At 51.2% G+C, this 13915-nt stretch overlaps 1 protein-coding gene across 1 annotated transcript in view; it reads left to right on the forward strand.

Annotated features, from left to right (window-relative positions):
• KIF3C (kinesin family member 3C) overlaps nt 1-10349 on the forward strand; it is a 49298-nt gene extending 38949 nt beyond the window's left edge. The window contains exons 6-8 of the mRNA XM_075557005.1: nt 7135-7243; nt 7599-7771; nt 7931-10349. Of these exons, the coding sequence (XP_075413120.1) occupies nt 7135-7243; nt 7599-7771; nt 7931-8024 (376 nt within the window). The 3' untranslated portion in view covers nt 8025-10349. The remainder of the gene's footprint in view (nt 1-7134; nt 7244-7598; nt 7772-7930) is intronic.
• Nucleotides 10350-13915: the final 3566 nt, after the last annotated feature.

The following is a 13915-nucleotide window of genomic DNA, read 5'->3' on the forward strand; positions in this document are numbered from 1 at the left end:
CTCCAGTACTAGCCACTCCACAATACCATGACTTGCTTTTAGTTTTTCTGAATAGAGTTTATTTTAAAATGTGTTAATGCAAGGAAACAGAGGCAAGAAGTAGGAAACAAAGGACACTTATAGAGGTCTAAATACAAGCATGTACATATGTAAATATATATATTTTTTTGTAAATATATTTTTATATAACCATAGGGAAATAGATCTATGTACACATATTTATCTGTTAAGTATTAAGGTAGCAGACTATCACTGGGCCTCTACATGAGTCCTCATCAACAAGAGAACACTTTGTTCTAATAACCCGTCATTCTGTGATGCTCCCCTTCCCGACATGATCTCTGAAGACAAAATGGGTGCAGAAGCAAGTGTGGTGAAGAAAGCTGATGGTGCCTGACTATCAAAAGATATAGCATCTGGGGTCTTAAAGGCTTGAAGATAAACAAGCAGCCATCTAGCTGAGAAGCAACCAAGCCCATATGTAAGAAGCACATCAGCCTGGGTGATTCTGAGGTGTCGAAGGGATGAGGTATCAGGCATCTAAGACCCAGAACAAAAAATTCATATCGATGTGAATGAGGGTAGAGTGGAGACCCAAAGCTCATCTGTAGACAATTGGACATGTCCTCACAGAAGGGTCACAAGGAAGAGAAGAGCTAGTCAGGGTGCAGTATAGCACTGATGAAACATACAGCTTTCCTCTAGTTCTTTAATGCTTTCTTCTCCCCACTATCATGACCCCAATTCTATCTTACAAATCCAACTAAACCAGAGCATGTACATGGGTACAGATAAGAGCTTGAAACACAGGGAATTCAGGACAGATAAACCCCTGAGGACCAATAATGAGAGTAGTGATAGCAGGAGGTTAAGGGGAAGATGGGGGAGAGAGGAGGAACCAATGGCAATGATCTATCTATAACCCCCTGCCAGGGGTACAGACAACAGAAAAGTGGGTGAAGGAAGATAGCGGCTGGTGTAAGACATGGGAATAAAAGGATAAATTATCAAAGGTTCATGAAGGAGGGAGGGTGAGAGAGAGGGGAAATGAGCTGATACCAAGGGCTCAAGTAGAAATAAAATGTTTTGAAATGATGATGGCAGCATATGTACAAATGTGCTTGACACGATGGGTGGATGATGGATTGTGATAAGAGCCTGCAGTAAAATGATTTTTTTTTAATTTTAACAATTTATTAGGGGCTCATACAACTCTTATCACAGTCCATACATATACATACATCAATGGTATAAAGCACATCTGTACATTCTTTGCCCTAATCATTTTCTTTTTTTCTTCTCCTCTTTTCTTTTTTTACATTTTATTAGGGACTCATACAACTCTTATCACCATCCATACATATACATACATCAATTGTATAAAGCACATCCATACATTCCCTGCCCCAATCATTCTCAAGGCATTTGCTCTCCACTTAAGCCCCTTGCATCAGGTCCTCTTTTTTTTTTCCCCTCCCTCCCCAAAATGATTTTTTTAATAATAAAAATAAGAGACTTATAACAGAGGCATGGGCGAGGATCAAGAGAATGAAGGAACTTTTAAATGTGGTAATGCAGAATTGTTTTCTAAGTCTCATATATTTGGCGATGTCTCCAGTCTGTGGTCTCTAGGTCACAGAATTCTATTTGTCTCTTTAGTCCTTTGGCCTCTTCAGTCACGGCACCCTTGCTTGGTTCCTTGTGAAGGCATCGTGGTTCAGTAGAGAGACTCAGCTTTCGAATGAGGACCGTATGACTTCTAACTGTGTGTCCTGCCACTCACTCATGATCCCAAGGAAGTTAGTTCACAGTTCACCTCTTGGAACCCAAGCGTCTTCCCTCCGAAGGGGGGAAGAGGAGTGTGACCTGGCCGGGTTCCTGAGGTGGAAAGCAGAGAGCGTGGGTCAGGTCACAGAGCAAATGATCAATTCGTGGTTGGAACCATACCAACAAGCCAGTTATTCTTATGGAGAAACCACTCTGAGGGGCCCTGATGGTGTCGTTATGCCTTGGGCTGCTAACCTCCAGTCAGCAGTTCTAAACATCCCTCCCCCAGAGGGAGAAAGATGAGGCTTTCTACTCCCATAAACAGCTAAGGTCTTGGAAGCTCCCAGGGGGCAGTTCTACCCTGTCCCTGGGGCAGGGTGGGGTGGGAATCAACACGATGGCAGGGAGGGAGTAGAGAGACGGGGTGGTGCCGCTCACTGGGAATACCCTGGCAGACCAGTTGGCTGCGTGGTTTGGGTGGCTGACTGACAGAGAGCCTTCCTCCCCAGGTGTAAAGAGGAAGCGTGATTAGAACCAGGAAAGGCAGTGGGGCTAGTTCTGTGATCGTGGCAAAGGTGACTTCCGTCCAAAGACTCTCCGTTCTGGGTTGAGCCCCTCGATTTCTCCCCGGGCCTGTGAGAGTTGACAGGCTCCGCAGGAAGGAGCCGCAGCAGCAGGAAGGCTGACTGGATCGAGGTGGCTGCCAGCCCTTGGGGAGCTGGGGAAGCGCAGAGAAGAGCCCAGGGGTGGGTGCCCACATAGGAGCCGGAAAGAAGGCGTCATGCCCTGCAGTGTGGAATACCTGTTTTCAGAACAGGACAGGAACGTGGGGGCCGGGGGGCAGGGATGAGAGAGAGAGAGCTGGTCAGGAGAACGGCAGCAGGTCCGTCCGAGGGAGCTGAGAGCTGATGTTCTCATAGTGCGGGGGAACGATACCGTGGTGGCAGCCAAGGGCTATGGAGGAAGGGCCCTAGGAGAGCTCTTGGGATCTGCCAAGCACATGAGAACTGTTGTCCTGGTCTCTAAGGGAAGGGTGGGTAAAGGCACAGACAGGCCTCAGCTCTGGGCACTCAGCCACAACCTGTTCACTACAGAGTAGGGAGCAGTCGTGGAAAGTAGGCCTGGGGCAAAAGAGGGAGTAGATGGGAAGCTTTGCTGTCCCAATTACAGACCCCTCCCCCAGCTCCCTTTTCTTCCCCACATGCCACCCAGAATAGCCCTGGCAGCTTTACTGAGTCAGGCTGCCAACTCACGCTGATGGCTGCCTTCTCACCCAGCCCCGTCCCCCTGTCCTGGTTCCCAGGGCCCTGCAGCCTTCAGGGCGCCCATTGGCCAAGACGGTTCTTTGTGGGTCCCTAAGAAACAGGAATCCGTTGCCTTCAGGTGGAACCCGACTCATGGTGACCCTGTGTAACAACACAGTCGGACGAGCCCCGGAGGGTTTTTTGGCTGGAACCTTAGTGAGAGCACATCACCAGGCTTTGCTTCCCTGGTGCCGCCGCCACCGGCGGCTAGGTCGACAGCAAACTGCTTGAGCTGCCCAGGTCCCTTGGTAAGAGGCAGAGACAGCGTGCACCATTCTGGAAGAGTGCTTGGGAAGGCTCCCATCCAGAAAATCCTCCAAACTGAGCACAAAAGGCCCATTTCCCAGTCTCGGCCTGCCTCCCTGTCTGCTCCAGCCACCCTGGAGATGGTTGTACAGGTCACGTGAGATGGAGAAGTAGTTCCTTGTACTTTACAAGGTAGGCTGTTAATGTCTAAACATTTTTTGAACGTATAAATTCGCCCATTTATCGCAGGCCAGGGATGGTTCAAATGGCTGGGCTTCTCCTGGTCTTTCAGTTCCGTTGGCCTTCTGCTGGTGGGCAGACTTCACTGAGACCTCAGGGGCAGGGGTGGGGTGGGGGTGGGGGGGTGTAGGGCCAGGCCCCATCAGCTCCTATTCTTCTCAGGCAGGAAGCGCAGTGCCAGGCCCCCCACAGCTTGGCTCTTCATTTTGGTTTTGCCGCAGAAGGAGCGAGTGTACCTTGGCAGGTTGAGTCAGTTTAGATTTTCTGCACCCTTTTCCTGCGGGAGGGAGGCACCGTAATAGGCCCCATCGTTTCCCATGATGGCGACCTTGTGGATGCCTTTGGCCATCTCCTTGCAAATGAGCTCCAAGCCAGAGAGCTCTTTCCTGATTTTTGACTCCCCATTGAAGGTCCTGGGCATGGGGCTGGGGTGGACCCTGCCTTTCCTCCCATGGTGTGGTAACCTGCCTGACACCTCTCCAGCTGCCTGGACTGGAGAGAGCTGGGCTTCTCCAGCCGTATCCTTTATTGTCCTTCACAGGAGCCCTGGTGGGGGATGGTTACGAGGTGGCCTGCCAACCTCAAGGGCAGCAGTTCAGAACCACCAGCTGCTGCTCCTTGGTAGAGAGATGAGCAGCCTGCCCCAGGCCTGGTGAGATGGGCCATGAGAAGGCCGGGTCTCCTGGTTCCCGCTGCAGAAGGCAGGCGTTGTGCTGTGGCTGCTACCCAGCTTGTTCTGCGAAAGGACAGAGCGTCCTCTCCGTGAATTCTTCTTCTCTGCCTTTTGGCACTTCACATCTTCATTTATAGCCCTACTTCAAAGTAGCCACTGGAACCGACACAAAGGACTAATCGCAACTGCACCGGGCTGACCCTTTTACAGGGTGCTGCGCCAAGCGCTAACTTGCTATCTCTCACCACGAGCCTGAGGTGCAGAGACATTAAGAGCCGCTCCCCAAGGTAACCAGGCCGTCGGGGGCAGAGCCAGCATTCAAACCCAGAACTGGTGTTCTTCTGTGTTTTGAAACATGGAAACAGCATTCTTGGTTGGTTTCTTTCCTTTCTTTCTTGGTTAGTTTGAGATCATGAAAGTGATACGCCACACTCATCAAATGGACAGAAAGACAGAAATCTGGTGTCTCATGGGTGGGGTCGGACAACCAGTAACAGACGCCCGCCAAGCCCTCTCGGCACTTGGAAAGCAATCTTGCAAGATCTCTCGAGGTTGAAAATACACACACCCTGCAACCCCACTGTTCTGCTCCGAGCTGTAGCCTCCTGGGAAAGGGTTGCCCCCACACGAGGGTACCTGTACAGAATGGCCGCAGCCGTGCTGCATGTGGTAAGAAGCGGAGATTGCCAGGGGCGAGTGCCATTTGGCAGCTGTTCGTGGGCTTTGTTGGGGGCGATCTGTGGATCTTTGGTGAAACTTGCCCATGCGTTTTTCTTTATGGACTCCTGGGTGTTCTTTAGATATCCTAGAGACTAGACCTACGTCAGAGCGCTCTGGTGGTGGCGTGGTTGGTTACCTATGGGGCTGCTAAATGCAAGGTCAGCAGTTCGAAAGCACCAGCAGCTAGCTCCTCGGGAGAAAGGTGGGGCTTTCTACTCCCACAAATAGTTACAGTCTCAGAAACCCACAGGGGCAGTTCTACCCTGTCCTGTGGGGTCGCCATGAGTCACATCGACTCGATGGCAGTGAGTTTGGTTTTGTGACTAATAAGGCGGAGCATCCTTTTCATGTATTTATTGATGTTTATGTCTTCTGTGATGAAATGACTTTTCCAGAGCCTCTGTCCAGTTTCAAATAGGGTTACTTGCCTTTTTATTGTTCACGTGCAAGGGTTCTTTATGTGTTATGCATATGAAGTCCCTTATTAAAATATTCGATTTGCTCTCTTTGGGTTATGTTCTTGGGTGTACCAACTCTTTTTTTTAACTTAGATACTAATTTATTTTACAAGTTATAGAAGTGTAGTTGTATAACAGAGCCATGGTGACCATTCTCTTTCAAGTTCTTAAGAGACTGTACTTTCTAATTCTCTAGAGCAGTGGTTCTCAACGTGTGGGTCACGACCCCTTTGAGGATCGAAGGACCCTTTCACTGGGGTCACCCAATTCATAAGAGTAGCAAAATGACAGTGATGAAGTAGCAATGAAAATAATGTGATGTTTGGGGGGCACCACCACATGAGGAACTGTATGAAAGGGTTGCAGCATGAGGAAGGTTGAGAACCACTGACCTAGAGGATATTTCTGGATCCCTTTTTTCAAGTCTTCTGTTTTGATGGAGCTCAGCCGGCCTACTGTTTCCTTCTGCTTGTGCTTTGTGTTCAGAGCTGAGCAACCAAGGCCTAGTCCAAGGTCAGGAGGCTTTGCTCCAATGTTTTCTTCTGCATTTAGCTTTTGCATTTAGGTTTATGATCCTTTCTGCGTCCTGTCTACAGATGATACAACGTCATTGTCATGCACATGACTATCCAGTTGCCAAGGAGCCCTGGTGGGGTCATGAGTTACCTCCAGGTCAGCGGTTCAGATGCACCAGGCCCTCTGTGGAAGAAAAATGAGACTTTTACTCCCATACAGATTATAGCCCCAGAAACCCTGGAGAGTAGTTCTCCTCTGCCTGCAGGGAGTTGGAGTGGCTGCAGTGGCAGGGGTGTGATTTCTGGATCCCATTGTCCAGAGCCCTCGTGACTGCACAATGCTAGGTGCTACGACCCCATCAACCATGGGAGAAAGGTGGGGCCATCTGGCTTCTGTAAAGTCACAGCCTTAGAAACCGGGCAGGCACCTCTGTAGGGCCGCTCTGAAGGGCGATGAACTTGACTGCAGTGGATTCAGTTTTGGGATTTGGATTTCAGTTTTTTTTATCCAGTTGTCTCAGGACCATTTGATGATTAAAGCTGTTATTTCCCAGTGGAATTGGCTTGGTGCCCTTCTCAAAAATCACTTTGACCTTATATAGAATCATGGTTTAACTCTGTTCTCTTGATTCTAATCCATCGATTTCTTAGTCTGTCTTACAGTCACTGTCAGTCGGAATCCACTCGATGGCAGGGAGTTCGGTTTTGCTGCTGTTTTTTTAGTTCCTGCCTGGACCACAGTCTCGCGATTTCTTTAGCTTTGTAGTCGATTTTGCAATCGGGAAGTGTGAGTTCTCCAATTGTGTTCCTTTTCAAGCTTATTTTGCCTGTTCTCAGACCCTTTGAAGCCTGAGTTTTTAACCGTGTTCTTGTGCTGCCTCCCTGGAAGTAAAACAAGGAACAGAGCCACCAATCAGCAACAGTTTTGTGTGGTATGTGAAGTCAATATGCAAATCTGCAAGCCAAAAAGAGATGGCTCTCCTGTGTGCACCTCCGCTGCCCTCTGTGCTGGTGGGCGGGGGAAGGGGGGGAGAAACAGGCATGCAGAAACCTGTGCCTCCTTCTCAGTGCAGTTTTCCTTGTCAAGTTGTAGGAGAGCAAGAAGAACGTCGCAGGATCTGTGGTCTGCAGGGCCTCCTGGCCTTCTGAATTATACTTATTTGTCTCTATTTTCCAAGGAAATCCCTTCTAATGCAGTCTCTCTCCTGCAGCAATAACAGCCAAATGAAGAAACGGCCAACTTCTGCAGTGGGCTACAAGAGGCCTATCAGCCAATATGCACGGGTTGCCATGGCAATGGGGTCCCACCCCAGATACAGGGTAAGAAACTGGGAAACAGTGGGAGGGGCAAGCTCAAGGAAGGGGATGATCCCAACTTCTGCTTCCTCCAACGACTTCATCCCTTTAAAATCAAGCCAATGCCAACTCACAGAGACCATTATAGGGCAAGGTCGAACTGTCCTGGTGCATTTCTGAGACTGTAGTCCTCTATGGGAGTAGAAAGCCTCCATTTCCCCCATGGAGTGGCTGGTGGTTTCAAACTCCCGACTCTGCAGTTGGCAGCCCAACACATAACTACTACTCCACAAGGGCTCCCCATCCCAATCTTTACTGAGTGCCCGGAAGGTTCAGCCTTGGGCCTCTGCTCATGTCTCATGCCATGTGCCCACCGCAGGCAGAAAACATCATGTTTTTGGAGCTGGACGTCTCCCCTCCAGCTGTCTTTGAGATGGAATCCTCCCAGGACCAAGAGCAAGATCCCCGGGCACTGCATATGGAGCGGCTCATGCGGTTGGACAGCTTGCTCGAAAGACCTTCCACCTCCAAAGTCCGGAAGTCCAGATCCTGGTGAGCATCCCTGTCGGGGAACCCCATGCATTGGAGAGGGTTTGGGGGAAGGAGTTCCAGCAGCGGGGAGGGGGGGCAAGGGGAAGGAAAGCCCTCCCAGCTCTGTTTCCTGTGCTTCCCTAACTTCCCCTTCCCATGCCTCCCCCCACCCCCCTGCAGGTGTCAGAGCCCTCAGCGGCCTCCGCCCTCCACCACACATGCCTCGCTGGCCCCCGCTTCTCTGCGCCCTGCGACAGTGCTAGACCACGAGTGACAGCCGTCGTGGTCAGGCTGCCCGTCGGACAGACTCTGGGAACAGGGCAGTGAGCCCTGGGACCATCTCCTCCGCCGCTTGGTGTGCGTGCGTGAGTGTGCATGTGCGTGTGCGTGTGCGTGAAGGGGCGAGATCCAGGCAGACGGACCTCCGCCTGCCTTCTCACCCTCCTTTATTTAACCCACGTTATTTATTCCTGGGGCTCGGTGGGGGCGTGCGGGGAGATGCCCTGGGCCGTGCGTCTGCGCCTGCAGCGGCCACTGCACCGCCGCCTTCTCTTCGAACTTTGGACCCTCCGTCAGACCTCAAGCTGCCCCCACGTCAGCTGCTTCCCCAGGGGAAGGGGGCCCTTGCTAGAGAAGGGAGTACCTTTTCTACCTGTCCCATCTCCTCCGACACTGGTGACGGGCAGGGCCTAAGCCTTGTTTGGGACTAGAAAATGCTGGGTATCCACGGAGGACCAAAGGCACCCTGACAGCCTGGGGCCGGGGCTCCGGGTGAAGAAAGGCCTGCTCTCGATGTTCCATGACCCGCAGAACCTCCGCCAGCCTCAGCCCTTCCTCAAAGACTTGACTGACCTCCCTGGCAAAGCTCCCGCTTCCAGCTTTGCCAAGAACTCCCATCCTGGCTTCCCAGACCCTGCTTCCTTCCCACCTCCCCAGCCCTTGAACAGGTTGCTGCCTACACTGGAGCCAGGGGGATTGGATACAGGAATGGGAGCCAGTTGGATGGCCGCCTACAAAGCCCTCCTTGGGGAGTCCTGTTTCTCTCCCCCCTGAAGAGTCACTTTGATCCACTGAGATGACAGCCAACTCCCCCTGGGTTTGAGGAGATGATCCTTGGGCTTTGATCTTTGCTGCCTGGATCCAGGGCCCAGTGGGCGGGGCCAGTGTTGGTCTACCCCTGGCTCAACTAGGGGTCCTACAGGGTTGTTTGCGTGCCCTCCTCTCCCTTCTCCGAGGCACCCACCGATCAGGAGACCCCCCACAGGCACCATCTTTTCCAGCTTTGCATCTGCATCACTTTTTGCCAGGGGCACTATTTTGTTGAAACGCCAATCCTTTTTTTTCAGGTTGTGCAATTCATTCGTTCCCCTAGGGTGGCCTCCTCACCTCACATCATCACACCCCAAGGTGTCTCCGAGTTATCTCAAGTGAGAAGTAAAATTCTTGTTAAAAGAAGAAGAAAAGGATTCCTTTTCATCATCTGATAAGGGCATATCTTATCCCAGAGGGGAGTGTCCTGGAAGCAAACAAGTGATTTAGCATTTCCAAAAGCCTAAATAACAGGAGTCTCTTCTCCTCCGGATCTGAGGGACTCCGCCTTTGGGGTAAAGGCATGCCTCCAACAGATACATCTGGAAGGCCATGTTTGGGAGGTGTAGGTGGGGGCTGGTAATCTGGCTATTCTCTTCCCAGCTGGAAATGAGCTCTTCTTACCCAGCTCCCCTTCTGCTCTGCGCATCCAGCGCTGGTTTGGTTCTGCCGGACACTGCTGACGTTCTGACTGCCGTTCCTGGATGGTGTGGAAACCTGGGACATCACTTTCTCCATCAAAGCCCAAGGGATTCTTTGAGACCCGGAGTCAGAGGAGAGGTTTGGCTATGGTGGCCGCGGAGTTGTGTGTCACACCCCAGGTGACCTGCCGTGCAGCCTCTCCCGCTGACCTCTGTCTTGTTTGTGATGCAGCAGCATGTGTCACCCATTCGTCCCTCGGACACGTTGACTGTGAATTGTCGGGTCACTGTCCCTCCCAGTCTTATAGCACAAGATACCCAACTTCTCTGTCCCCAGTCGGAGGGCTGGGCCCGAGGGGTGGTCTAAGGAGGAGGAGCTCCTGCCTGCAGTTTTGTGTCCGTGTGTATGTGTGTGCGTGTGTGGGTGTTTGTGTGTGTGTGTGTGTTTACCTCCACAGGGGACTACCCCACACTCAGTGTAAGCTATGCTGGGAACAGGACCACCAGGGTGGCTGAGGCTCACTCTCCGTCTCTCCCCCTCCTTTTCCTTTTGACGTTCCAGCCATTTGATGGACAAATTAGGGCCTTGACCAGGACCAAACTTCCGTGTCTGTTGCTATGGTCTCTCTTTAGGACAATGGTTAACAATGCTGTGGTCCTTTCTTGTCACTCGACGCATATGACTATACCGGACATATGTAATATATAAATATATATTTAAAAAACCCATTACCCTCTGTCCCCCTGGCTTAGGATGGAGACCTCTCTGTTGAATGGAAACACACCGGAAACCCGGTGCTGCCGGCAGCCTGCAGGCCTCAGCCATGCTCAGACTAACACAGTTGACAATAAAGGAATGAGTATCGTTATGGACTTGGTGGCCCGCCTGCTCTCTGATTTGGTTTTTGTTTGTTTTGCTTACCTTTGTCATCATCTCGCTTTTTCCCCTTCCTTAGTTTCCCCCAAAGGATTCAAGAGTTTTCGGAGTTACCACGGTAGTTGTCACGCCTCGGAAAAGACCCAGCTGCTTGACGGGCAGGTCCCAGGCTCTCTTCTGAAGCCGGTGCCAGCGCCGCGGCAGCAGCTGTGTGGGCCCTAAGCGAGTGAGCCCATCCACTTCATATGGAGATCCTGGCAGACTTCAGGAGTCTCTGGGTAGCCTAGCGAGTTTGGCAGTTGGTTGATTGGTGGTTTGAATCCTTCCCGAGGTGCCTGGTGATCTACTTCTGAAAAATTAGCCATCGAAAAACCTTGGGACACACACAGGGGACACACACACTCCCCCTTACATGACATGGGATCAACATCAGGCCACGCGGTTTAGGGTTTTTTGCCAACAGATCTCAGAACAGCCTTGATGGTATCCAGATTTGCCGCCAATACCAGACCCGCCTCGGCCCCTGCATTTATCGACACAGAAGTGGTTCGAGCAGGAAGTAACATGCAGGTCACATAGAGAAGGAGTCCCTGGCCGGTCAAACCATTAAAGGACTTGGCTTGGAATCAAGAGGTCGGAAGTTCCAGCCCACAGAGGAGCCTCAAAAGAAAGGTCTGGGGAACCATTCCCCCTTCACCTACCCGTGCCCCTCCTCCCAGAAAAGGAAGTGAAAACCCAGCCGCTGAAGACCCTCAGAGCCCATCTGCTCAGACGCACGTGGGTTGCTGTGGATCTTAACGGAAAGCAGCTGCGTTCAAGCAAATTGACAGGGGCACCTGGCATCTGAGGGTGGTATGAAAATAAGAGACTCACAAACTCACAGCCGCCTAGCCTATTCCAACTCCTAGCACTGAGGTCTAACGTGGCCCACATGGATGTGGGCTGCAATCTGCATGGTTGGCTGTTCGAAACCACCAGCAGCTCCTCCAGAGAAAGACTGGGCTTTCTACTCCTAGAAACAGGTACAGTGTCGGAAACCCCCACAAGGGGTCACTATGAGTCAGCACGACTCAGTGGCAGTGAGTTTTGTGTTTGGGAGCGAGAGCTGGAGAGGCAGAGTGATTTACTTTGATGTACGTGTTTGGGAACAAAACCAGCTCTCCAGACCCTTAGCCTAGAGATTCTATTATACAGACACTCATTCTTCCAGTGGGATTCAGTGGGGTATGTAAGAGAGCTTGTCATGTAAAGCGCTACAGCCTCAGAGGCTCACAAGGGCAGGTCTAGCTTGTCCTGCAGGGGTGTTCTGAGTTGGCATGGACTCCACGGAGTGAGTTTGGTTTGGTTTGTTGGTGACAGCAGCCAGCGCATAGGAACTTTCCCTGGGGACCTCCGTCAGGCCAGTTTGTTGGTTAAAAAAACTGCCATGTTTCACTTCCTCTGAGACTGGGCACCTTATCTCAACAGAGTTGCCTTTTCTTCTCCTGCCAGGATATAAGTTAGAGCTCTTGGCTTCAGCCTGAGATTCACTTAAGCTGGCCTGGATAACAAAGGGCTCAGAAGCATGCTGTGAGCTCCCGGGGAAGGACCAGAGACTGCCCCACAAGACGATTGATTCCACCCCACGTCCTCTGTGGGGTTTGTGCTCCCTCCTCAGCTGCTCTCCGTCAGAAGGAAGAAAACCTGGCGTGTTTGTTTTTTAGTGTGTTTCAGCCCCAATGTCAAAGTCCTGAGAATGAGGCTCTGAGTCAGCCATCTGAGGCAGGTGGGTGGGGCCATGATGTGGGGCCAAGAGTCTCACTGCTGTCACCATGTGTATTAGAGGTGGGGAGATGGGAAGAGCAGAAATACAGGAATATCTCAGAAAAAAATGATGAGGTTGGAGTGGAGGTGGCATGTGCTCTGGGGATCCAACACCACGGATGGCTGTGAGCAGCATAGCGCCCTCACGATGGCCTGTGGAAATAAGCATCTGGGCTCCGTCTATGGGTCTCATTTTTCTTAAAATGTAGTTCAGGGGTCACCTGTGTCAGAATTACCACCCTCAACGATTGGGCTTCTGAAGTCCAAGACAGGTCCGTGTGGTGGACGCGACAGGTTGCCTTTTTTTTTTTTTTTTAAACATTTTATTAGGGGCTCATACAACTCATCACAATCCATACATATACATACATCAATTGTATAAAGCACATCCGCACATTCCCTGCCCCAATCATTCTAGAATCATTTGCTCTCCACTTAAGCCCTTTGCATCAGGTCCTCTTTTTTTTTCCCCTCCCTCCCCGACAGGTTGCCTTTTCAGTATCCATTCTCCCCTTCTTTCTTACACAGTGATCTTTATTCAGAGAGGACAGTGTGTCCAGCTTACTAAAAAAAAAAAAAAAAAGCATTCCTATACCCAGACTCCCTTGCAGCAATGGGTGACCATGTGACACAATATGGCTAAGGAGCTGTAAGTCTGTGAGGGGGTTCTTCTTGACACAGACACTAGGAGCTCTGGTGGCACAGCGGTGAAGCACTCAGCTGCTCACCTAAAGGCCAGTGGTTCAAGCCCAGCAGCCTATCTGTGGAAAAGCAATGTGAGACTGCTTCTGTGAAGATTCACAGCCTCCGCTGTCCTCCAGGGCAGGTCTATGGACCCTATCCTAGAGGGTCCATATGGGTTCAAATTCCACTCGATGGCCCTGAGTGGGGTTTGGTTTTATTTGGGGGGTGTGAGGGGGGAGTGATTTCTCATCTTTCGTTTTCTTCTCCTTGTCGGGAACTCCAATGCACTTCCAACAAATCGAGCGCCGCTGCCAGTTATTTGAACATTCCTGGCACCAGTCTCACTACCAGGAGTATAGCTTTTAACAGGACAGCAGGAGCCCCTGACCTCATGGTGCTCGCACTCAACAAGAAAAGCACAGCACTTCTCAGGTGCTGATCCTTGCTGATGAGGAAAAGCAGCAGAGCAAGGAGACCCGCATTCCAGGGACTTGGTGTTGGGGCGGAGGGCTGCAAAGTTCCCAGCGAGAGGGCGGTGTTTGAGTGAATCCCTGAAGCAGGTCAGGGAGTGGAGAAGGCAGCTATCTGGAAGCGGAGGGGTCGAGGGTGAGGAGAAAGCCCAGCTGCGGGGAGGTGGAGTGTGCCAGAATTCTCCAAGGCAAAGCTTTGAACTGGTTCATTTCTGATTTGAACAGAGAATTTGTGCCCCCCCCCCCCATAATACTGAATCAGAATCCACATTTTAACAAGATGCCCAGTGAAGTTGTTTGAAGCCCTGGTTCAAAAAGCAGTCGTAGTTTTGCCACCTTGAGGTGATGAGAGCCAGCACAGAGGTGAAGGTGGACAGTGTGGAGAGAGAGGAGAGCCAGGAGGGACAGGTGAGGATCTGTCCACAGAAGGTGGAATAAATAAACCCCTATGGCTTAAAAACCAGGGGGAGTCAGATTTATCAAGAATTTGAATTTTGAACAAGCACCCCCACTACCACCTCTCACCACCGCCCCGCATCCTCCCTCCCCTGGGTGATTCCAATGAACTCAGCTATGAGGCTCTCAGTTCCAGCCAATTGTG

This window comes from Tenrec ecaudatus, chromosome 8, assembly GCF_050624435.1.
Source record: "Tenrec ecaudatus isolate mTenEca1 chromosome 8, mTenEca1.hap1, whole genome shotgun sequence".
Classification (NCBI taxonomy): domain Eukaryota; kingdom Metazoa; phylum Chordata; class Mammalia; order Afrosoricida; family Tenrecidae; genus Tenrec; species Tenrec ecaudatus.